The following is a 23134-nucleotide window of genomic DNA, read 5'->3' as shown; positions in this document are numbered from 1 at the left end:
CGACGTGATAGCCGTCGCTCCGGGTCTTGCACCAAAGGGGGCGTGCTGTCGATGTTGATTGACAGCACGCCCCCTTTGGTGGGCGTGCCGGGGGCATGGCTGCCAGACGGCAGCTACGCTTACCGTCTGAAGCCGGCCCCACTGACATCAGTAGTGATGTCAGTGGGAGTGATTTTGGCTCTGATAGAAGCCAGGGCTTGCGACAGCGAGACCCTACCGCAGGGTCTCCGTCGCAAGCCCGATGGTCAAGACCATCATCATGGACGCTTGCTATAGCTGTGGGTGGTCACCCACAGCTATGCGAGCGTCCAAGAGACGGCTCCATTTTCATGTAGGAAGGCCCTGATTCAGAGCGAGCGCTCTGGTCAGAGCGTCCGGCTCTGAATCAGGCCCTCAGTCTGACTGATTCCGTGCGAGTTGCTAATAGAATTTGCAAAATGAATTCGCTTTGCGAATTCGAAGTGAAAATAGCAACTCGCACATCGCCATTCGCACCTAATTGGATTGACCCCATTGTATCCCTTACATGGAGACAAATACAGTTAACAGATGTACTAAGAATCGTGTTTGTTGAATCATTCAAAATCACAGCACAATACACAAGATAAATAAAACTGCCTGTGAGTGGTGGGTTTGTCCAAAGCACATACTGATCTGTGCAGGCTTTAGTGTGTACATTAGTAATTAAATGGTTACTAAAATATGTAAAAGTGTGGGGTCTCCACCTAAAAGCATAACCAGCCCCGGACCTTTGCCACGTGTAAAATAATAACCTTTATGTTCCACGACACAAAGGCACTGCAGTCTAGGGAAGGAAATCAGAAACTGATGGCTAGCAACCATCGCTGTTACCAGTTTGATGGAAGTACTTTACCGGGCATTTGATGGTTACCAGCCATCGTATGCAGCTTTCCAATGCCCATGGCTGTGGGGGGGGGGGGGGGAGAGTGAGCAGAAGGATAGGGTGCACGTGCGCACAACATCTATTCTCAGGGGTCAATCCAATTAGTTGAGAATTGCGGGATGTGAGTTGCGATTTTCACTTTGAATTTGCATAGCGAATTCATTTTGCAATCCAATTAGCAACTCACACAGAACAGTCAGACTGAGGGCCTGATTCAGACCCGCTCGCCAGCTGGTCGATGGTGGCCCAATGCGCACTGCGTGTGCGCTCGCCCTGGAGCGAGCGCAAAAAGCACTCGCTCCGGGACTCACTACAAAAGGGACGGCTGTCGATGTTGATCGACAGCTCGCCACGATTTGTAGGCGTGGCCGGGAGTGGCTTCACAAACGGAGGCGTTCCCAAGCGAACGCCTGCTGTTTGTGGGCGGCCCCACTGGCATCACCAGTGATGTCAGTGGGAGAGCTTCCGGCTCTATTAGAGCCAGAAGCTCTCTGGGGCTTGCGGCCACGAGACCCTACCACAAGGGTCTCGTCGCAAGCCCGATGGTCTTGACCATCGCGACCATCATCCTGGCCGCTCGCAATAGCTCGCGCCCGCCCGGTTTCAGAGCGAGTGCTTGCTTTTTGCGAGCGCCTCTGACTCAGTCCCTGAATTCGCAACTTTCCACTCGCACCTCCCTGAGGGTGAGAAATGGAAAGGAAAATCTTTACTTTAAAGGTTAAAATGTGGGGACACTGGCCCTGATTCAGAGCCGAACGCTCTAACAGGCGTCTTTTGTTTTTTATGAAGCGGCCTCCTGGCCACCCACAGCCAATGCGATTGGCCAGGATGATGGTCGCGATGGTCAAGACCATCGGGCTTGCGAGAGCTTTCGGCTCAAACAGAGCCGAAAGCTCTCCCGCCGCCCCCAAACGGTAGGCGTTCTCATGGGAGCGCCTCCGTCTGAGCAGCCACCCCCCCGACTCGCCCACCAAAGGGGGCGTGCTGTCACTCAACATTGACAGCACGCCCCCACGAAGGCGTACAGCGCTTGCAACCGGGTCTGAATCAGTCCCACTGTGCTGAACCCCTTGGACACCCCCCCCCTAATGACCAATTAGGCAATTGGAAGTTTCTAATTAGCTTATTTAGTCCAATAATTACATGTAATTCTTTTCCTCAAACTACCCCTTAATCAACTTTTTCATTAGTTTAGGCACCCCAAAGTTAATTACAATTTTTTAGTTGAAAAATAATTGTTTTTATCATTTTTTTGCCATTTTTCAAGGTGCCCTCAAAGTACCCCAAAATTACCCTTTTTCCTACTTTTTTTTTGCATTTTTCGTTTCATTCGTTTGAGATTAAATGAAAAAAGTTTGTTTTTTATAATTTTTTTGCTTTAAAAAAAAAAAAGCACAAATCAGCCATTTGACACCATTTCAACACCTACAGTAACTTCCTAATGGCCACAAACAGCCGTCTATACAGTCCTGCTAACAAAATTATCCATTTTGGGAGTTCCAGGATGGTCTCCCCACATTTTCATGTATTTCTCGCAAATCTCATTTGGCAGTCAATTTGCACCCCTCCGCTGCGAGTAGTGCAAATAGGCATTTTTAATTGGATTGGAGAATTCTCAGGAGCGCACTTCGTGGCGGTGTGTTTAAAGAAACTCGCTACTTACAATTCGCACCTAATTGGATCGAGCCCATAGTGTAGGGGGAGCCTGGGGGCAGCCCAGCATCTCAGAGAGTGCTGGGCACTTCCCCAGTGACGTGGACGTGGGAACAGTGAGGCTCTGTCCCTTTTCCACAGGCTCCGACCACTTTTCATATGCAAATATAACCATTGCGATAGTTATACTATAACATGGTTGCAATGTGTTGGCCATCACGATTTGATGTCGGAAGCCCGCAGCAACCATTCAATGCTGGGCTTCCGAAGTCCATCCCCACTGCAGCCCCAACCTTACATGTAATTCATAATTTTCTTCATCAGTAAACCCACACTCAGCCGTAAATAGTGCCACCTATATTGGGGGGAGAGGAATCAAGCCTTGGAAAGTGATAAAGTGGAGACGTTGCTAACCAATCAGCATCCAACTGTAATTTCAAAGACTGTGTGAGATAAATGATAGTAACTGGTTGGTTGCTTTGGACAATGAAACAGATTCAGCAAGGATCACTATTCTGCTTATACGCACGCAACGCAGTTGCTAATATCAGCGGGTATATGCATATGTCTGCATTCGCATTGTGATCGCAGCCTAACATAAGGACGCCCATCGGCCACAGATTATTCAAAACCATCGATGGTTTATGGGCGATGTAAAAAATTTTTTTAACAGTGATGGGGGAGAACTAGATAGTTTCCCTCCAAAAGCATAATTTGTTTTTTCTTTTTTTACCAAATGACAGGACACTGAGCAAAGCCCCACCCCCATGTTCTGATTGGCCTACGGGCCAGTCAGTCAAAAGACAGGGATGACCATCTGTAGGTGAAACCATTGATGGTCATCAAGTGAATAGTTTGTAACCATCAATGGGAACTTGCTATTTTGCCATCGATGGTTACATCACCGATTGCCATCCCTAACGCCCACTTCCCCTAACTCGCATCCGTATATTTTGGCAACACTGCGAAATAAAAAATAACATCGGACCTATACGCAGTTAAGGCAGGTCAGACCTCACTCGGGAATTGCCTACTTCAGCGCACACTATGAGACCTCAAGACTGCGTAGGGCATCGTAGTGGCTAATTTATGCACGCCCCTGCAACGGCATGCGAACACACTGGCACGCCTGCGTTTCCCCGACCACCCCCTCCGTTACTACCCACAAATGGCAGTTCCTGTCAATCACTCTGCGATGGGTCTGCATAGCCGTTGCATTCGCAGTCCCCATTGGTTCACACACACAGTGCGCATCAGCAGATTGCGCGCATATAAGCAACTGTGATCCTTGCTGAATCAGGCCCAAAGTCTCCACATGATTGCTCTCCAAGGCGTAATACATCGCCCCTTAGTCTATACATATTAATAATCCCTGTAATACCACAGCCATATTAACCAGGTAATCCTGTGGCAACCAACCTCAGCTTTCCTAGTATAAGACAACCAACACCTGCATGTCCCCTGTATCTCACACTGTGTGTGCGCCACAGGCTCACAGCAGCGCTGACTGACCGCTAAATATAGTACAGCGTCGAGACAGAGCCGACGAGGCTGCGCGGGCGGGAAACAGTCAGCTGACGTCACCAGTGAACAGACCAACGGACGGCACGCGCGCGGGGGATGTGGGTGGGTGGGTGGGTGTTTGTAATGTGGGTGTGGTTGTGCGTCCCACCACGTGACATGAATGTTGCCTGAAGCTGCTGCTTGCGCCTGCGTGTCCTGAGGGAAAGCGGAAGGAATCACTCGAATTTCTCCCTCTGAGGTTGTATGTGACCTCTGCGCGTCTCCGTAGTTGTAAGTTTGCCGACGTCACTCGGAGGGCGTTTTACGGAACCTGCAGCGGGAAAAGCAAAGCAGCTCAGCTGTCACGGATACACTACAGTACGTATCTCCTGTTCTTCTGACTTATACACGTATCTATACCCGGCAGCGTTCCCTGGATCATTCCGCCTTCAGGCTGACCGTTACCACGCACACACACAGGCAGGGAGCAGATGCTCTGCTACAGGGTGACTGTAGAGAGAGAGAGCCTGCTGCTGCTGCTGCTTATTACATACAGACATAGGAAGCCCACATCACCCAACTACTATAGGCTGGGCCTGATTCAGATATTATTATTACCAGTTATATATATAGCGTACACATAACCCGCAACACTTTTACATAGAGAATATTTGGCCATTCACATCAGTCCCTGCCCTAGTGGAGCCTACAATCTATATTCCTTATCACATGCTCACACACATACACACACGCAGGTTATATTTTGTTGGGAACCAATTAACCTACCAGTATATTTTTGGTGTGGGAGGAAACCCACGCAAGCACAGGGAGAATATACAAACTCCACACAGGGCCATGGTGAGAATTGAACCCATGACCTCGTTGCTGTGAGGCAGTAACGATAACCATTACACCGTCTCTGCTGCCCTTTCGTGCAAACCACAATTGGGGAAGCCATTTTTTTCTTGCACTGCAGTCACAAATCAACTGACGTAACACGTTCAAAACCTGTACAGCAGAGACTGAGACAGCGACCTAGTACGTAAAGCGTACAGAGCCTGTGTCGTTAGGACGCAGATTTCCTGGCCTCGCAAGCTCCGGCTTACGCAGCCTGACTGAGGGCAGCAAGCCTGGCGACAGGCACCTCCTGCTGCATTTGTTTTTTAGTTGGACGGTATCCCAGGAAGCGGCTGTGCAATACCTTCCACATGTGAATCAGACCCTTTGTGCCCGTGTAATTCGCTGTAAATGTTTGGAGAACTACTAATCTGTACTGACGGGTCTAATTTTATTAGGGACAACATGCTGGTGTTGAGCCGCTGCGATGGCATTGGAACGCTGGTAAGGGGCTCCTTATATCGCCCATAAACCAGGCATTCTAGTTTGCAGCACCATAGGGGTATGTATTAAAATAAGGGCTTTTGGGGCAACGTATGTGAGGCTGATGTGTGATCTACATTTCACCTAATTGTGGCCCCATAGGGGTGTGTATTAAAATAAGGGATTTTGGAGCAACCGTATGTGAGGCTGATGTGTGCTCTACATTGCACCTATTTGTATCAACATCTAAGCTAATATACATTTTTTTTATTGTAATGAAGTAAATGACACCGTAAACTAGAAATGTTATCAAACCAGAAAGGTGCTAACTCAAATTGAAGAGGATAACTATGTATGTCTGCACTCTGGCTGTAGAATTTATTTTAGTGCACTTTCAGAAAAGACATACATTATTTTTTTACATAATCTCCCTGCTTTTCAATACACCATGTCCATCTGTCAATAAGCTTTAGTATTCCCTTATTAAAAAAAATGTTTTAGGCTGAGCTGTGAGCCACGAATGCACCGCTGTCTTCACCTCATCAGACGTGAATCTTCGAGCTCTTAGGGCTTCTTTCCGGGGACCAAACAGGTGATGGGGCAAGATCAGGACAATAAGATGGATGCTTTAACACCTCCAAAACAAAGTTTTTGGAGTGTCGACAATATGAACAGCGGTGTGCGGACGTACATTGTCATGCAAATCCAATGCACGCTGCTCTTTCGTGCAAATCACAATTGGGGAAGCCATTTTTTTCTTGCACTGCAGTCACAAATGAACTGACGTAACACGTTCAAACCTGTACATCAGAGACTGGGGAGACAGCGACCTAGTACGGAAAGCATTGATAAGACAGTGCGGTCAACAGAAGTTTTAATATAAGTGGAGTGCGGATAATTTTTGACTCACCCTTGTATATACACACTAAAGTGCCAAAAGTCATGCAATAGCATCACCGCACTGACGTCTTGGAGATGCACAGACATGCTTCTGTTGTAATCTGACATAGTGGGTTAAATTTACTAAGATGGGAGTTCTATTAAGAAGTGATGTTGCCCATAGCAACCAATCTGATTCTACTTCTCATTTATATAGCACCTTCTAGAAGATTATACCTGGAATCTGGTTGCTATGGGCAACATCACTTCTTAATAGAACTCCCAACTTAGTAAATTTACCCCAGTGAGTCAGTTTGAACACAGGCTAGGCTGCCCATGGCAAGGCAATGTGAATTATGAGAGTTCAAATGGGGCATGATAGTAGATGCCCGAAGGATGGGACATTCCATTTCCAAAGTTGTGCAGACATTCAACATTCCTCGATCGATGTTGTCATTTGTGTACTGGGAATACCTCATGGAAGGCATTATCACCCACCATGGACAGTGCAGTGGCCGACCACGACTAGATAATGATCGTTACCAGCGGCAACTGGCCAGAATTGTCTGTGGTAACAGACAAGCAACACTGGCTCAAGTCACATCCACATGCAATGCAGAAGGTACCAGACTCATATTCAGCAGGTCAGTGCAGCGTTCTTTAGCTTCCATGGGATATGAGAACAGAAGATCCACCAAGGTGCCCCTGTTTAAGACTACAACACCGGACACAGCGCCTCACCTGGGCTCGTGATGTCGTTATACCCTGGAATACTGGCAACATGTGGCATGGTCCGATGAGTCATGGTTCCAGTTGTTTTCGGGCTGATGATGGGGTTCGATGTGGCGCAAACCCCATGGACCCCAGTTGTCAACAAGGCACTGTACCCTGGTGGTGGTTCCATAATGATGTCGGGTGTGCTCACGTGACATGAGTTGGGTGCATTGGACCATCTGAACACATAATTGAACAGTAACCACTATATTGTATTGCTTGATGACCATTTGTAGACTTTCATGTACTCCCACAATGATGGAATATCCCAGTAGGATAATACACCGTATCATCGGTCCCAAGTTGTCCAGAATTGGTTCGTGTAGCATTCTGGAGAGCTCAGATGAATGGTGTGGCCACACATTCGCCCGATACGAACCCGATCGAGCATTTATGGGACGTGGTGGAGAGGTCCTTTCGCACCCAAGATCCTGCACCTACAAAACTCTGGGAGTTGTAGGAAGTTATCCAGATGGCATGGGCCAACATCTATCCAAAGGTCTTGCACTTCACCAAGCTAGAGGGGGTCCTACACGATATTCTCATGACTTTTGGCACTTCAGTGTATGTATATATAATGTGTGTGTGTGTGTGTGTATATATATATATATATGTGTGTTATCCACTGCATACTGGGATCACACCCCACAAGATCTGCCATTTTGGAAATGCTCTGACCCAGTCGTCTAGCCCAGTGGTTCTCAAACTCTGTCCTCAGGACCCCACACAGTTCATGTTTTGCAGGTCACCCAGCAGCTGCACAGGTGTAGTCATTACTCACTGACACATTTTAAAAGATCCACAGGTGAAGCTAATTATTTCAATTGTGATTCTGTTAGGAGACCTGCAAAACATGCACTGTTTGGGGTCCTGAGGACCGAGTTTGAGAACCTGTGGTCTAGCCATCGGTATATGGTCCTTGTCAAAGCTACTCAGATCCTTACACTTGCCCATTGTTCCTGCTTCCAACACATCAGCTTCAAGAGCTGACTGTTCCTTTGTTGCCCAATATATCCCACAAGTGCAATTGTATCAAGATTATCAATGTTATTCACTTCACCTGTCAGTGGTTTTAATGTTATGGCTGATAGGTGTGTGTGTATATATATATATATATATATATATATATATATATATATATATATATATATATATATATATATATATATATATATATATATATATATATGAGAGAGATATTAATAAAATAATGCTAGAATAGCAACAAAAAATAAGCAATGCATTTTTTTTCTAAGTACATCTTCCTAGCTGTCAAATATCTCTGTTAGAGTAGGGTCCGAGTTAGAAACTGGGTTGCCTTACCTAGGGAGTGCCATTTATACAAACAATCGGTGGTTTTGAAATTCCATTTGATATCGGCATTATGAAAAACCGCCGGTGTGTTTCGTTTTCCTTGCTCTGAGAGGCTGCTTAACCAGTGCGTTGGCACATGGTATTACAGAGTCAGAGACATGAAGGCACAGCTCAGCAATAAATCATCCTACACTGACTATGGGTCTCTTCTGCTCATTTACATACCATTGATAGGATTTATGCAATGGCGGAAATGCAGGCACCATTCGATACTTCCCTTTTGATGTCCATCTATAGTCTTAGACCCCTGTACTGGCCACAGATATACCAGGATACGTAATGCTTGGGGATAATTCCCATGTGTTTTGTTGTAGGTGGTTCACACACACAAAATCCAGCATGAATGGAGACCATTGCTCCTTGTACAATGTCGTTTTGGAAATCTATATAGCACTCCCAAAATTTGGGTTTACGTGGGTTACCATTGTCCACAAAGAAAAGATTGGAGACAATAGCACTCAGTACAGTATACAATAAAGTATATCGTATTATCTATGTATTGCTTTTTATTTTTTTGAGTCCTCACCCACCAGCTCTTCTAAGAATCATTTGGCTATTTCACTTTTAATCCAATACAGCTAATTTGTATCTAATGTTTCCATGCTAACAAATTTAGTATGGCTGTAATTAATAGAAAAATGTCTTCTCAACTATCTTTTCAAATTATTTTTTTCTGTAGGGTTCCTAAAGTGACTATCATGAGTTGTGGGGACCGGTTTGTGCAGACATTAGGGAAGGTAGCCTATCCTAAAGCCTCCAAGCTCGAAGGAGAAGACTTTGACTGGCTGTTTGAAACCACACATGTGAAATCCTTCCTAGACTGGTTCTGTGTCAGCGTCACCGAGCAAAATGTCATTTCGGAGGAGAAATTACAGGCCTTTAATGACTTGAAGGAATCCGCAAAAGCCGTTCTGGATGAAAAGGCTTTAGAGGAGGTCATGAAAACTTGTAAACCATCCAGCTCAAAGGATGCTATGGAGGAAATGGCCGTAGAGAAGCTAGAGGAAGAGCTTCATGCACTGAAGGCATTACGAGGTCTCCACTTACAGAGGCGCAATAAGCTCCAGATGATGGCTTCTGCCAACGTACACTCGTGCCTGAAACTCAAAGCTACAGAAGATGAGGAATCAAAATCATTGAAAGAGACCCTAAGTATCCTGCAGGTGACCAGTAACAAGCTGAATCATGAGCTCCAAGCTATTGTCGATGGCATTCGGAAATTAATGGCATTCTATGCCCCCCATGAGAAGGGCTCTACGTTATCCTCACCAATTTTCCCTTTTCAGGTACTCCTAGATAAGTATATGTCATCTGAAGAACAAAGCACTGCTGCCCTAACTCTGTTTACGAAAGAACATTTTTTTGAGGGCTTCTCTAAATGTATTACGGGTTCAGATAATGACTTCAAGCTTGTTCAACTGGATGGAAACACCTGCGATGATACGGCCCTGGAGGACAAGTGCAAAGAGATGAAGAGGCTCCAGCTGGCTTATATCAGCGCAAAACACAAGCTGGTTCAGGCAAAGGCAAAACACTCCAGCTTAAAGGCCGGTCTAAAATGGGTAGACAGTAATGCTAGTGAAATGCAGAGCAAGGTAAGAGTATAGTGAGTTATGTATACAAAGGATCACCTCTATAACTGAGTGTTTTGTGGCCATAGGATTTAATATATTTTTGAGATCTGTATCTATCTATTACAAACATGAAAATATCTCCAGTTCTAATACAATTTATTACACATTGGCAGACATTCTATATAGGTGCCCATACTTTAATTTGTTATGGTGAATTAGGTCATTTTAGACCTTTTCACTGCAGATTGCAGCCTGTATCTATATAAAGAAGCAGCTTTCTCAACCTTTTTACCTTAGATGTAGTAATTTGACATATTTGAAAAAGTATTTTTAATGTCTCAAGGAACCCCAGCACAAAATTATTATAATTGATTTTCATAAATGGTATTATATTACATTACTTGCCCTGTTTATATTTATTTCTCAAATTGTTTACAGTAGCAAAGTTTTGTATTTATAGTATTTGCTGAGCCAACAATTAATACCCGAAATGTAGATTTACATTAGTGTATCAAAGGGTCTTGTCGATAAGGCATAGTTCGACCTCAGAACGCCGATGTGAGGAGATGGGCAAATTTGAAATGCTCTTTAAAGCATTTTGTGTGCATCACCACTACAATTGTAAATATGTTGATTAATCTTTGTTTACAGTTGTACTGCTGGTGCCTGTGCACCCACACTTGTTGATGCTCCGGTGTTCCGGGTTGCACATACTGCTTGTTGACAAGGCTTATGTAGCCCCAAAATTAGAAAGTGCCAGAGAAAAACAGTTTCATTGTGAGTCAAAGTATAGAGATGAGCACGTTATACTGAGGGTTTGGAAACCGAGGTCCTGTTTCCAGGAGGAGAATGTATAGGTCTTGGGCAGCGGGGACAGTGAATGCTTTAGGAGTTGGCCACGATGCAGTGTATCCAGTTTCGTAGTCTGTACAATAAGCTCAGCTCAGCCAGTCTTGAGCTGGAAGTGTGTCCACGGAACCCTGGTTGAGAGAGGCCGGTCTAAAGAGACTCCTAATTCCAATCAACATCTGATTAGGGTCTGTCAGGTAGGATGGAACAGATCATGAACACTGCAACGTGTTTACAGTCAAATGTCCGACATCCAGCCGCTCAGCTGTCTGGACAAGTGACCAGATTAAGTTATATGAGGAGTGTGAAGTACAGAGGTTCCCAAACTCTGTCCTTACAGTCCAGGTTTTAAGGATAGCCATGCTTGAGCACAGTTGCCTTAATTGGGGAAGGGGCGATCTGATTGGATGGTGCCTGATTAGCTGTACATCTCCCGCCCTGGCAGATTTAAATGTCCTCCCCTGCCCTCAGCATCACAATGTGTCATTTAGCATCTGCTCCTATTGCTGTTACATACTGCAGTCTGGCAGCTGCTTTGGGCAACATGGAGGGAGGGTGAAATGGAGCCCAGTGAAGCAAATGAATACAAAATTAAGATAAATCTTTTTAAAATTACATTAATAATTCAGAGACCCACCCTAAATGGAGTTGCATCTAATCATTTAAATCCTAACACAAAGGTTCCCAAATGCAGTTCTCAAGGTTCACCAATAGTCAACTGGATTTAACCACTTGTGCTGAACCATGGATATCTCTAAAACCTATACTGTTGGGGTGCCTTGAGGACCACGTTTGGGAACCTCTGTCCTAACCCATAGGTGAAGACCCCTCCCTCTTCTTCCTGCTTCTATAAATGAGGGGTAATAAGTTATGATCAAAGTGTATTTTAAAGCTGTCTGCAAACATTGTATATTCATCAGCAATTACAGGCAATTGCTCTGGCATAATGTGCGTGGAGAACCAAAACAAACCTGCCTGCTGGGCATCACCTCCACTTCTATAAACCCGCGGTTTATTAAATATACCCCCTAGCAGGGGCATCGAACCGGGGGAGGGGGGGGGGGTTAATCCGCTCGCCCCTCCTAAACACTTGAGGGGTGCCAGGCAGTGCATTGTGTGGGTGCATGGAGGGAAATCTCCACCTTGCTGGAAAGCCCTCAGAGGTCATGCTTATGCTCTATATCAGTTGTTCTCAAACTCTGTCCTCAGGACCCCGCACAGGTCACGTTTTCCAGGTCACCCAGCAGGTGCACAGGTGTATTCATTACTCACTGACACATTTTAAAAGACCCACATGTGGAGCTAATTATTTAACTTGCGATTCTGTGAGGAGACCTGCACTGTTTGGGGTCCTGAGGACCAAGTTTGAGAACCTGTGCTCTATATAGTGTATATTATTGGGCAATTAACACTGGGGATGCCGGCACCAGGTTACTCGGGATGCGCTCTGACCAATCAGCAAGCTGCCCTGAGCTGTCAATTACCAGCATAGGAAGGGGAGCAGACCACGTCCTCCCACCTCTCACTCTTATATAGTGATGAAGGGGTAAGCCTCTGATGAAAGGGTGGAGAACCATTTTTCTGCCTAGGGCCATTTTGATACTGTGTATATATAACACTATTTGTGGGCCTGGTGCCGGCCACGCCCCCTTTCACTTGACGTCACACGGGGACGGGACCGCAATCACCAGTGAGTACAGCAATGCCCAAAGAATCCTGAGGATGCTTCGGGAGCTGTAAGGGCAGCGGTGTGACTGTCTGAAGCACCCTAAAGGCACACAGTCACTAAAAGACATCAAAACAACTGCACAATTACGACATTGTAATCGTGCAGTCGTTGGTCAGTCTGATGTGCCTACACTGAACGAGCAGCCGTTCAATGCAGGGTCATCAATCATCTGCAAACATGCTCAACCTGACGTATAACCTGACGATAACAACATATTTGTACCATGATAGATGTCTAAACAACCAGCAGAGCGTGCATCGCTGGTCATTTTAGACATTTTTCTGAGCGATTTTCAAACTATTGAACGTTATCGTTCAATTTAATAGTCTAGTGGATGTTTGCCTTAAGAACGCCCCAGGCGGCACTGCTGCATAGAATCTGGCTGCAGTGTGTCATTCTAGGCACCCTGGTAGTCAGATGAGGCTAACAGAAAAAAGCTCTGAGGGCCAGACCAAATGATTCCGAGGGCCTTGTACGGCCCGCGGGCAGGAGGTTCCCCATCCCTGCTTTAATGGGGCAAGTGTAGAATAAAATATAAACTGTGTGCTTACAATCATGGTATAAGTGCAAGGATATGAAACACATAATATAATTAATTATTTTTAATATGATGTGCTTAGAAATTGGGAAAAACATGCTGAAAATCCTTTATTCTTTGTATTGTGAAGGCCTCTCGCACAGATAAGCTGAAGGTCAGAATCTCCAGTTTAAAAGATGAGACTTTGCAGATTGAAAGTCACATAGACGCCATAAGGGGAGAGACTCTTCCAGAGCTGGTTCGGGAGAGCGCCCAGCTGTTGAACATGCCGATAGTGAAAGGAGACTATGATCTGCAGATAGCGCGCTACAATTTATACACGTCCAGGCAGGACATAGTGTGCGACCACCTGATGAAGCAGAAGGCCTCCTTCGAGCTCTTGCAGCTGGGCTACGAGCTGGAACTGATGAAACACAGAAATGTGAACCGCCAGCTGGAACTGTTAACTGGAGAACTGAGACACAGTGCGGAGAGCCTGGAAACTAGGCTGACGATGATGTCTGATGTCACTCTATTATCCTCAACCAATCCAAGGACTAATATTGATTCCAAGGATAAAGCTACTCATGGGTAAGTCTAACCCTTTATTTTACAGCCTGTAAGTAATACTGTGTATGCACCAGAAAACTAACACTCCTCTATGTAATGCTCATTTGTTGCCGGATCACCTGCTACGTAGGACCTTGTGTCTGCAATAGCTAAATCCATGGGAACGTTTCTTCTTGGTCCCAGCAGATGAAGTAGAGGGAAAGGAGTGACACTAATTTTTAAAGGACCCATAAATCCCCCAAAATATGTTATATAACCCTCTTATGTTCACATAAATCTACCTCTGTCTCCTCCTGATATCCCACAGTGACAGGGGTCCATCTTTGGCTAGACAGCTGGGCACGCCAGTCCCTGTAGTGTTTATGGGAGAGATGTATGAAGACTAAGAGCTATCATTTAGGCTACCTAGTACATTATATAAAATCATAGTTAGAATCTGATTAGTGTTATGGGCATCACCTCCACTGTCCTCTTTAGAAGGTTTGAAAATTCTCCCCGTTAATAACAGCCAAGGGGTTAAATTATTATTTATACTTCAGGGTCCATAGGGTATCCACAGGATACCTTGGAGTATAGGTGTGACGTCAGTCATCGGGCACCATAGAGTTAAGCTTTCAGCCTCCCAGGATGCACTAGGGTCCCCCTCCTATACCCCGCCCCCGAGCCAAGGCACCTCAGTTTAGTTTGGTGCACCTGTTGGAGTGGGGGCTAAGAAGAGCCCCTGAAGCTTTTCTGCATGCAGCTGTGGCTGCACATCTGGATATACAGCATGGACAGTCAGTCCTGACGTCCATGCTGTCTTCTCTACACCCCCGCCGGTACCAGAACGCCGGTACCGATCCGAGGATGCTGGTGAGCATCTGGGGTCACAGCTAGCGGTGACCCCAGATGTTCCGGACCATGGCCGCTGTTACATGGTCCAGAGTCCCCAGGCAGGGGGCTCCCTGGGGACTGGCTGCAGCGTGGAGCCAGGTAAGAACCTGCTCTTCCACTACCCCCCTGGGACAGCGGACCGCAGCAGAGCGGTAGCGCTGTGGCGTCCCAGGGGTTAAATGCATGCCAGGGGAGCGCGCCTTCCCTGTCTCACAGCCGGCGCCTCCCCCGCTGCACACAGCCCTCTCTGCACTCTGCCGACTGGCCCTGTGGCAGCGCTCCTCCCCCAGGCCAGCCTCCTCTCTGCTCCTCGGCGGCCATCTTCCTGAACGCATGGTGAACGCTGCTGGAAGCCTTTAAGGAAGCATCTTGGTCTGGGTCCCCCCGCATACCTCTCCTCCGCTGTGGTCAGGTCTGTGTATGCAGTGCTGTGTCCTACCAGACCCTGTGTCTGCGTAGTTGAGTGATCAGCGCTGGTTAGTGCAGGAATTGATTTTCTTTGCATTGTATGTGACTGTGCTAGCACTGCTGCCTGTATCTTCTATTCTGACTGTCAGCTTTATTACTGTCCCTGTTCTTTCTGCTAAGCCCTTGTGGTGCAGTGCTGCAGGGTGGTCTCTCACCTCTTTAAAATACAATTGGTGAGAGGGGTCACATACTTAGTACCATCATGTCTGAAAGTGATTTTCCTCTCCGGCTATAGTGTACTACGTGTAAAGTACCTTTAGCGGAGGGGGAGGGTAGCGCGGATGGGCCTCTGCCGGCAGTGTTTGTCAATGGCGTGGCCTATTACGGTTACAGCACTGGTACAGGAGCCGCCCTGGGCTTGTTTCGCTCAGGCACTTACAACCTTAGTGGGCCAGTTAGCTCCGCAGCCCGCGTTTACACAGATGGGTTTGACCCATGCAGGGTTTCCCAAGACAATTGGTGGTACCCCGCAGTCTCCCTATTTCCCCTCTCCCGGTTTCTCAGGAGCCGGCGTGGGTTAACTCCCTGGCGAGTTCTGTACAGCACTTGTCGGATGTGTTGCAGGGGGCGGCGCTGATGCGGCCACATAAACGGCCGGTGGCGTCTCTGTCGGCTCCTTATGAGGATGACGAAGGGACGTCTGATGATGGGGAGATTCTGGATCCTTACGATCAGGAACCTCTCCATACTAAGGACGCTGACGCTAGGTCCAAGGTATATATTCCTGGACTTATTCGGGCAGTCCTCACAGCCTTGGTGATTGAGGACGAAGTTCCCCCAGCTGCGAAATCCAAGTATGCCTTTTTTAAGGATGTGAAGGGTGACGCCACAGTCTTTCCTCTTTTGGGTCAGTTAATGGACCATTTAGAGGAGGCGTGGAAACAGCCTGGCAAGCGATACCAGCCGCAGAGGCGTCTGGCGGTGGCTTATCCGTTCGCGGATAATTATTTTGCTAAGTGGAAATCCCCTCCACAGGTGGATTCTCATGTGACACGTCTTGTCCGTAGTGCCACATTGCCGATGCCATCCATGTCCTCCCTTAAGGATGCTACGGACCGCAAGGTGGAGATCTGCCTGAAGTCCGCTTATTCCCTTGCGGGGGGGGCAGCGCGGCCGGCTATGGCCATTTGCTGGGTTGCCAGAGCGATGGAGCGCTGGGCGGATTCATTGGAGGCGTCCTTTGATTCCGACTGTCCGGCCGAACAAACGGAGTTGATTGGTAATCTCCGTGATTCGGCCACTTATATCAACGAGGCGGCCTTAGACATTAGTACTCTGGTGTCTCGAATTTCTTCAGCAGCGGTGGCTGCTCGTCGCACCTTGTGGTTGCGATCCTGGAAGGCGGACGCTGACTCCAAAAAGGGTTTGGAGGCGTTGCCCTTTAACGGAGAAGTTCTCTTCGGTCCAGATCTGGACAAGATTGTGGCCACGCTGGCGGCAGCCAAATTGGCATGTCTCCCGTCGGCCGCGGCTCCTTCTGGTTCAGGACCATCGTCCTTTCGGTCTTATAGGGCCCAGGGCAGGCTCAAACCACAGTCTTTTCCCCCGACAGGCTGCTCCCAAAAAATCGGCCAAGCCCCGGAAGCAGGCATGGAGTACCAGACGTCCGGCTCCTAAGCCTGATGACAAGCCTGCGGCCTGACGGTCCGGGCCTCCCGTTGGGGGATCCCAAAGTGGGAGGCCGTCTGCTGCAGTTCGCCCGGTGTTGGTCCGTCACCAAGGACAGACACTTGGGTTCTCGAGGTGGTCTCCCACGGGTACGCCCTCTCTTTCCGGCACAGACCCCCGGCTCGATTCTTCACCACGGGTCTACCATCAGACCGGAACAAGGCCACGGAGCTGCGGAAGGTCTTGCACACTATGCTCCAGGCTGGAGTTATAGTGCCTGTTCCATTCTCCCAGAGGGGCCAGGGTTTCTATTCAAATCTTTTTTTGGTGCAGAAACCCAATGGGTCGTATCGTCCGATTCTCAACCTCAAAGCTCTCAACAGGTCTTTGCGGGTGCCGAAGTTTCGGATGGAGACCCTACGGTCCATCATTCTGGTGCTGGAACCTGGGGACTACATGGTGTCATTGGACATACAGGACGCTTACCTGCATGTCCCTATTCTTTTGCGCCATCAACAGTTCCTCAGGTTTGCAATCCGCAGCGACCACTTTCAGTTTCGGGCGTTACCTTTTGGCCTGGCACAGCACCGCGTGTGTTCACCAAGGTGATGGCGGTCATGGCGGCTTCTCTGCGGCTGCAGGGAGTCCGCATGTTGCTGTACTTGGACGACCTGTTATTAGTGGCAGGATCTCCAGAGCTCCTTCTACGCCACTTGGACCTGACCATTGCGCTGCTGCAACGGCACGGCTGGTTAATCAACTGGCAGAAGTCCACTCTAATCCCGTCTCGGCGGATTCTGCACCTCGGAGCCTTATTGGACTCGGGACAGCAAAGGATCTTTGTGACGGAGGAAAAGATCTCTGCTTTACAGTCGAGGGTGCGCAGTTGTCTGCACAGCCGCCGGGTGTCTCTACACTCGGCGATGAGGTTACTGGGCTCCATGGTGTCGGTGTTCGACATGGTGGAATATGCCCAGTTTCACTCCAGACCTCTGCAGCACCTGATCCTGTCCAAGTGGAACGGGCTGCCTCAGTCTCTAAAATCCCAGACGATAGTGCTCACCCCGGAGGTTCGCCTGTCCCTTGCCTGGTGGTTGCAGACGACCCATCTCAGCAAGGGACGTCCGTTCTGGGTTCCAAATTGGGTCCTGTTGACAACGGACGCCAGTCTTCGGCGCTGGGGAGCAGTTTCGGGTCCACACTTGTTCCAGGGCAGGTGGACGCCGACAGAAGCGGAGCTTCCAATAAATATCTTGGAACTCCGTGCGGTCTTCAATGCTCTCCAGCAGGCACATCGAGTTCTCCAGGGTCGCCCGGTGCAGGTCCAGTCGGACAACGCTACCACCGTGGCCTACATAAACGGGCAAGGAGGAACCCGAAGTCGGGCGGCTCTCGTAGAGGTGTCTCGGATCCTGGTATGGGCGGAGCGCAATCTTCCGGCCATATCAGCGATCTTCATCCCGGGAGTGCTAAATTGGGAGGCGGACTTTCTAAGTCGCCAGGACGTTCATCCGGGGGAATGTCCCTGCACCCGGACGTTTTTCAACTGCTGGTGGACAGGTGGGGTCTTCCAGAGATCGACCTCATGGCGTCCCGGCACAACAAGTTGCCGGTGTACGGGTCTCGCACAAGAGACGAAGAGGCGTCTCTGGTGGATGCTCTGTCCATCCGGTGACCGTTCCAGTTTGCATACCTGTTTCCTCCGGTTTCCCTTCTTCCACGGGTAATCCAGAAATTCAAACAGGAAGGAGGGACGCTCCTGTTGATAGCTCCTGCGTGGCCCAGACGGCACTAGTTCTCAGACCTTCAGGGTCTGTCCGTGGATAGTCCTCTGCGGTTGCCGCTACGACCGGACCTTCTGTCGCAGGGTCCTTGTCTTCACCCGGACCTGGCTCGGCTGTCTTTGACGGCGTGGCTGTTGAGACAGCCATGTTGAGGTCCAGGGGGTTTTCCAGCTCTGTGGTGCGTACCATGTTGCGAGCTCGGAAACCGTCGTCCGCGAGGATATACCATCGCATGTGGCATACGTTCTTCCAATGGTGTCGACCGAGAGGTTATGCACCGCGGGAGTTTCGTCTGTCTAGGATACTTGCCTTCCTACAAGCGGGACTAGATCATGGGCTTCGCCTTGCTTCTTTGAAGGTTCGGCCCTGTCTGTCTGGTTTCACCGTAGGATTGCTACAATCCCGGATGTGCGCACCTTTATGCAAGGTGTTCTCCACATTCAGCCGCCCTTTGTTCCACCTGTGGCGCCTTGGGATTTGGCTGTGGTCCTGAGGGCTCTCCAGGGACCGCCGTTTGAACCACTGGGCTCAGTGGATCTTAAATGGCTAACAGCTAAGACTGTTTTCCTTCTGGCCATTGCTTCGGCCAGACGTGTTTCTGATTTAGGGGCTCTCTCTTGTAGACCCCCTTTCTTGATTTTTCATGGGAACAGGGCAGTGCTCCGCACTAGGCCTGAATTTCTTCCCAAAGTTGTTTCCCAGTTTCATGTTAACGAGGAAATAGTTGTTCCGGCCTTTAACTCACCTGGTCTTTCAGTGGGTGAGGCCACTTTGGATGTTGTGCGGGCCTTAAGGACTTATGTTGACCGCACTTCTTCGTTTAGGAAGTCGGACGCCTTGTTTGTCCTCTATGGCTTCCGTAAAAAGGGTTGGCCTGCTTCAAAGCAAACTTTGGCAGCCTGGATGCGTATGGCGATTTCAGAAGCTTATCTTCATGAAGGCCTGCCGGTTCCTCGTTCTGTGAAGGCTCATTCCACTAGGTCTGTGGGTCCTTCGTGGGCAGCTCGACATGGTGCCTCTGCAGTCCAGATCTGCAAGGCTGCTACGTGGTCCTCTGTCCATACCTTCGTGAGGTATTACAGGTTTGACACCTTCGCCTCTCAGGATGCTTCCTTCGGGCGGCGGATTCTCCTTTCAGCACTAGAGCGCCCCCACCCTTAAAGGATACTGCTTTGGGACATCCCCAAGGTATCCTATGGATACCCTATGGACCCTGAAGTAGAAAATATGAGATATGGTAAGAACTTACCTTTGTTATCTCTATTTCTACGAAGTCCATAGGGTTCCACAGGACTCCCGCCCTGTCGCACCTGTGCTGCAGATGGGCTTTGGTCTGGTCACCGGTTTTCCCGTCTCCCTCTGGTGAGAGTGTGATTCTTGTGTATCCAGATCTTCTTTCTCTCTCTTCCTTCTCCTCCTCCGGCCTATGGCTTGGTAACTAACTGAGGTGCCTTGGCTCGGGGGCGGGGTATAGGAGGGGGACCCTAGTGCATCCTGGGAGGCTGAAAGCTTAACTCTATGGTGCCCGATGACTGACGTCACACCTATACCCCAAGGTATCCTGTGGAACCCTATGGACTTCGTAGAAATAGAGATCACAAAGGTAAGTTCTTACCATATCTCATATTTTTGTTGGTCTTTTGGAAGGTTTAAGGGAGCACAGGCTGGTTGTCTGTGTGATTTATAACCTGTTGAGCACAAGTTGGGGGTATAATAACTTCAGCAATTTCTGGCTGGTCATTGATCATTTTGGTGCACTGTGACCTACCACTGACCCGCCACTAAAAAAAAAAAAAGCTAATCACCAATTGTATTTCCATAACTTTTTGATGATGATTTATTTCTTTTTTTTTTATGGCTTTTCACTTTCATGTAAATATGTCCAGGCCTAGTTAATTCACTGAATGTACTCCTGGTTGTTGACATATGCCAGACTTCGGACTAGTGGCGTTCAGAGATTAATGGACAACTAGGCCCTTAGAGTTTAGCTACGCTTTGACGTATGAAATTATAATTAGGGGGTAAATCATTGGCATGCGCAATGTTATGTATCTTTTATATGTTATAGTTTATGATTAGTAAAGTGCATTTTTGCATCGTACCGGATTGTGATCTTTATATGTTGCAGATTATTCCAGATTCTGGATGGAGATAACATGCAGAAACTATTTAGAACATACAATGGCTTAGAGTCCATGGCTCAGAAATTATCCCAGGACATCACTTCTCTGAAAGACCAGCTGGCAGTTTCCCAGCAAGAACAATCCCTTTTTATATCAAAGCTGGAAGCTGACCTGAAGGCGTTACAGAATGTTATGTACCTTGATGGGAATGAGCTCATGTTACAACCACCGGTAGGTTCTAAACACTGAAAAATGAGTTCCTAGCACAATGGTCCAGGCCAAAGCTTTGGTCAGTCATCATCATTTTCTTTTATTATTTTCCTTATATATCCGCTAAGGTCTGTCCTGTCTCCTATGGTCACTGGGAGCTGGGGTGCCCGCCAATGGTGTCTACTGCTAGGGAGATGAGACAGACCCTAGCAGTAGACGAGGAGGACCCACCGTGAGGATGGGGACGGAGCTGTACAGAGCACTGCACAGCGAGGCGCCACACTGTGCAGGCAGAGATGGGGCGGTATAGAGCAGGGGAGGGAGCCAAGCAAGGGACAGAGGGAGCAGTACAGGACGTCAGGGGGTAGAGCAGTGATGGAGTTGGCAGCATTTTGGATAACTGAATATTCCGTATTTTGGAATAATTGCATACCATAATGAAATATCTTGTGAATGGGACCCAAATATACACACAGAATGCATTTATGTGCTATATACACCTTAAACACACAGCCTGCAGGTCATTTTTATACAATATTTTCAATAATTTTGTAGCTCAAACAAAGTTTGTGTACATACATGAAATTAATTTGTTTCATATACACCCTATACACACAGCCTGAAGGTAATCTTATACAATATTTTTAATAAGTTATGCCTTAGACAAAGGTTGTGTTCATTGAATTTCAAAATTGCTTATTCCAACAAGGGTGTGCTGACTTGTGTTGTGCTATATAGTTGGGTATGAAATCCCGGCCGCCGGGATGCCGCTGGTCAGAATACCGACAGCGGCGTCCTGACAGCCAGAATCCCGACACCCATAGGAAGTGACGGTGAGTAGTTTTTTAACCCTAACCTCCCCCCCTAATGCCTAAACCTAACCTCCCTCTTCCCGAACCCTAATCCTAACGCTCCCTACCCGGTGCCTAACCCTAATGCCGCTACCTAACTTCACCCTAACACCCCGATACTTACCTTCGGGATGCCGGAGCATATGTAATTATAAAATTTAACAAGCCAGCGCACCGTTAAGCAGTTTTGAAATCCAACAAGGCACGATAATGAGCCCCAGCCGATTCGGTGTACAAAACTCACCTTTCTCAAGGGTCTACTACAAGCCTGTATTATATATTCACAGTTGGGTCTACTATAACAATATCCTGTAATATACAAGGAAAAGGGACAGTTGTCTGCGGCATAGCACTTTTTGGGAGTGTAATGAACAAGTTTCTGACTGATAAAACTGAGTGTAGTTAGATCAGTTGAAATAGTGGCTGATAGTCCAATGTGTTGGGATCTAGTGTTTATAGAAATATTATATAATGGATAATATTTTTGTTTCTGCTTCCAGGAGCTTTCCGATAATTTCCAGCATTTAAATTCTCACCTGGACAAATTAAACCAGATTTTACTGGAGGTTCTGGAGGATTTGGCCTTCAAGCGTAAGATGTTGCAGTCTAGCAAATGTGATCGGATGGGGAAACTTCTTTATGTGTACTTTTTTCAGAATGAAAACCTTCTAAAGACTATTGTAGAAAATCTGGAGTCCCAGGTAGACATTCACCCTCCACAGAAAGGACTTTCTGAGCCATAGATGCTGACATGTTCCACACATACTATAGAAAATGATTTATAATCTGCTTTTACTTCATGCTTTTTAACACACCTTTTGAGAGGTTTTTAAGCATTCATCATCCTATTAAGAAGCTACAGTACATATATTTTTAAATTTCTCTGTATTTTATGAACTTTTTTAAGATGTATAATTCAAATGACTACTTTAATGAATGTGTATACTAGCCATTTATAATACATTGTGTTGTGTGTATATATAGTCGCATCACCGCTTGCGGCTGTCGGGGCATAACCTGGTGGCTACGGGGCATTTGCACATAGGTTAATGTGTACTGAGGACATGTCGGGGGCATGGTGAGGAAACTGCCGGTTATTCTGAGTTTTGCGTGCAGAGAGATTCATCCATTTTCAGACAGACCTCTTGCAGCAAGGATCGGGCCGGTGCTGTTGGGCAATGGTAATGACAGTGGATAGGGACGGCGTGCTCATATAGAGGTGCAAAGCTCAGCCTATCTGCATGTTGTTGCTGTAGAATAGTGGCCCATTAGTATGGGCACATACCCACTGCTTGGACATTGTCATTTATGCACTCTACAATAACAAATTTGCTACCTGAATAAAATCTTTCCAAATAATACTGGACTGATTAATGCTAAAGTCTGATTGTTTCAGGTGTAGGGCCGGATTCAGTTAGAGGCAAAATCAGCCGATTTTTGCCCCCAAAAAACAGGTAAAAAACGGGACATGCGAAAAACTCAGGAAATTGCGTCTGTACCCCCAAAAAATGGCTGACGTATGTCGGAAAATAATTTAGAATTGTATTATTGCCTGTAATAAAAGTATATTT

The 23134-nt window shown here is 47.4% G+C and overlaps 2 protein-coding genes across 2 annotated transcripts in view; one reads left to right on the top strand and one right to left on the bottom strand.

Annotated features, from left to right (window-relative positions):
* POLN (DNA polymerase nu) overlaps nt 1-4002 on the bottom strand; it is a 208292-nt gene extending 204290 nt beyond the window's left edge. The window contains exon 1 of the mRNA XM_088454950.1: nt 3977-4002. The gene's annotated coding sequence lies outside the window, so the exon portion shown is untranslated. The remainder of the gene's footprint in view (nt 1-3976) is intronic.
* Nucleotides 4003-4258: 256 nt separating this feature from the next.
* HAUS3 (HAUS augmin like complex subunit 3) lies at nt 4259-22922 on the top strand. Its single transcript, XM_088454975.1, has 5 exons — nt 4259-4438; nt 9087-10002; nt 13228-13667; nt 20508-20733; nt 22064-22922. The coding sequence occupies exons 2-5, from the start codon at nt 9106-9108 to the stop codon at nt 22304-22306; spliced, it is 1806 nt and encodes a 601-aa protein (XP_088311101.1). The 5' UTR covers nt 4259-4438; nt 9087-9105; the 3' UTR covers nt 22307-22922.
* The last annotated feature ends 212 nt before the right edge of the window (nt 22923-23134 follow it).

The sequence above is a fragment of the Taudactylus pleione genome, unplaced genomic scaffold (assembly GCF_031769625.1).
Source record: "Taudactylus pleione unplaced genomic scaffold, aTauple2 ptg000638l, whole genome shotgun sequence".
Classification (NCBI taxonomy): Eukaryota; Metazoa; Chordata; class Amphibia; order Anura; family Myobatrachidae; genus Taudactylus; species Taudactylus pleione.
Note: the sequence above shows the minus strand (reverse complement) of the source record. Positions and strands in the feature narration are given on the sequence as shown.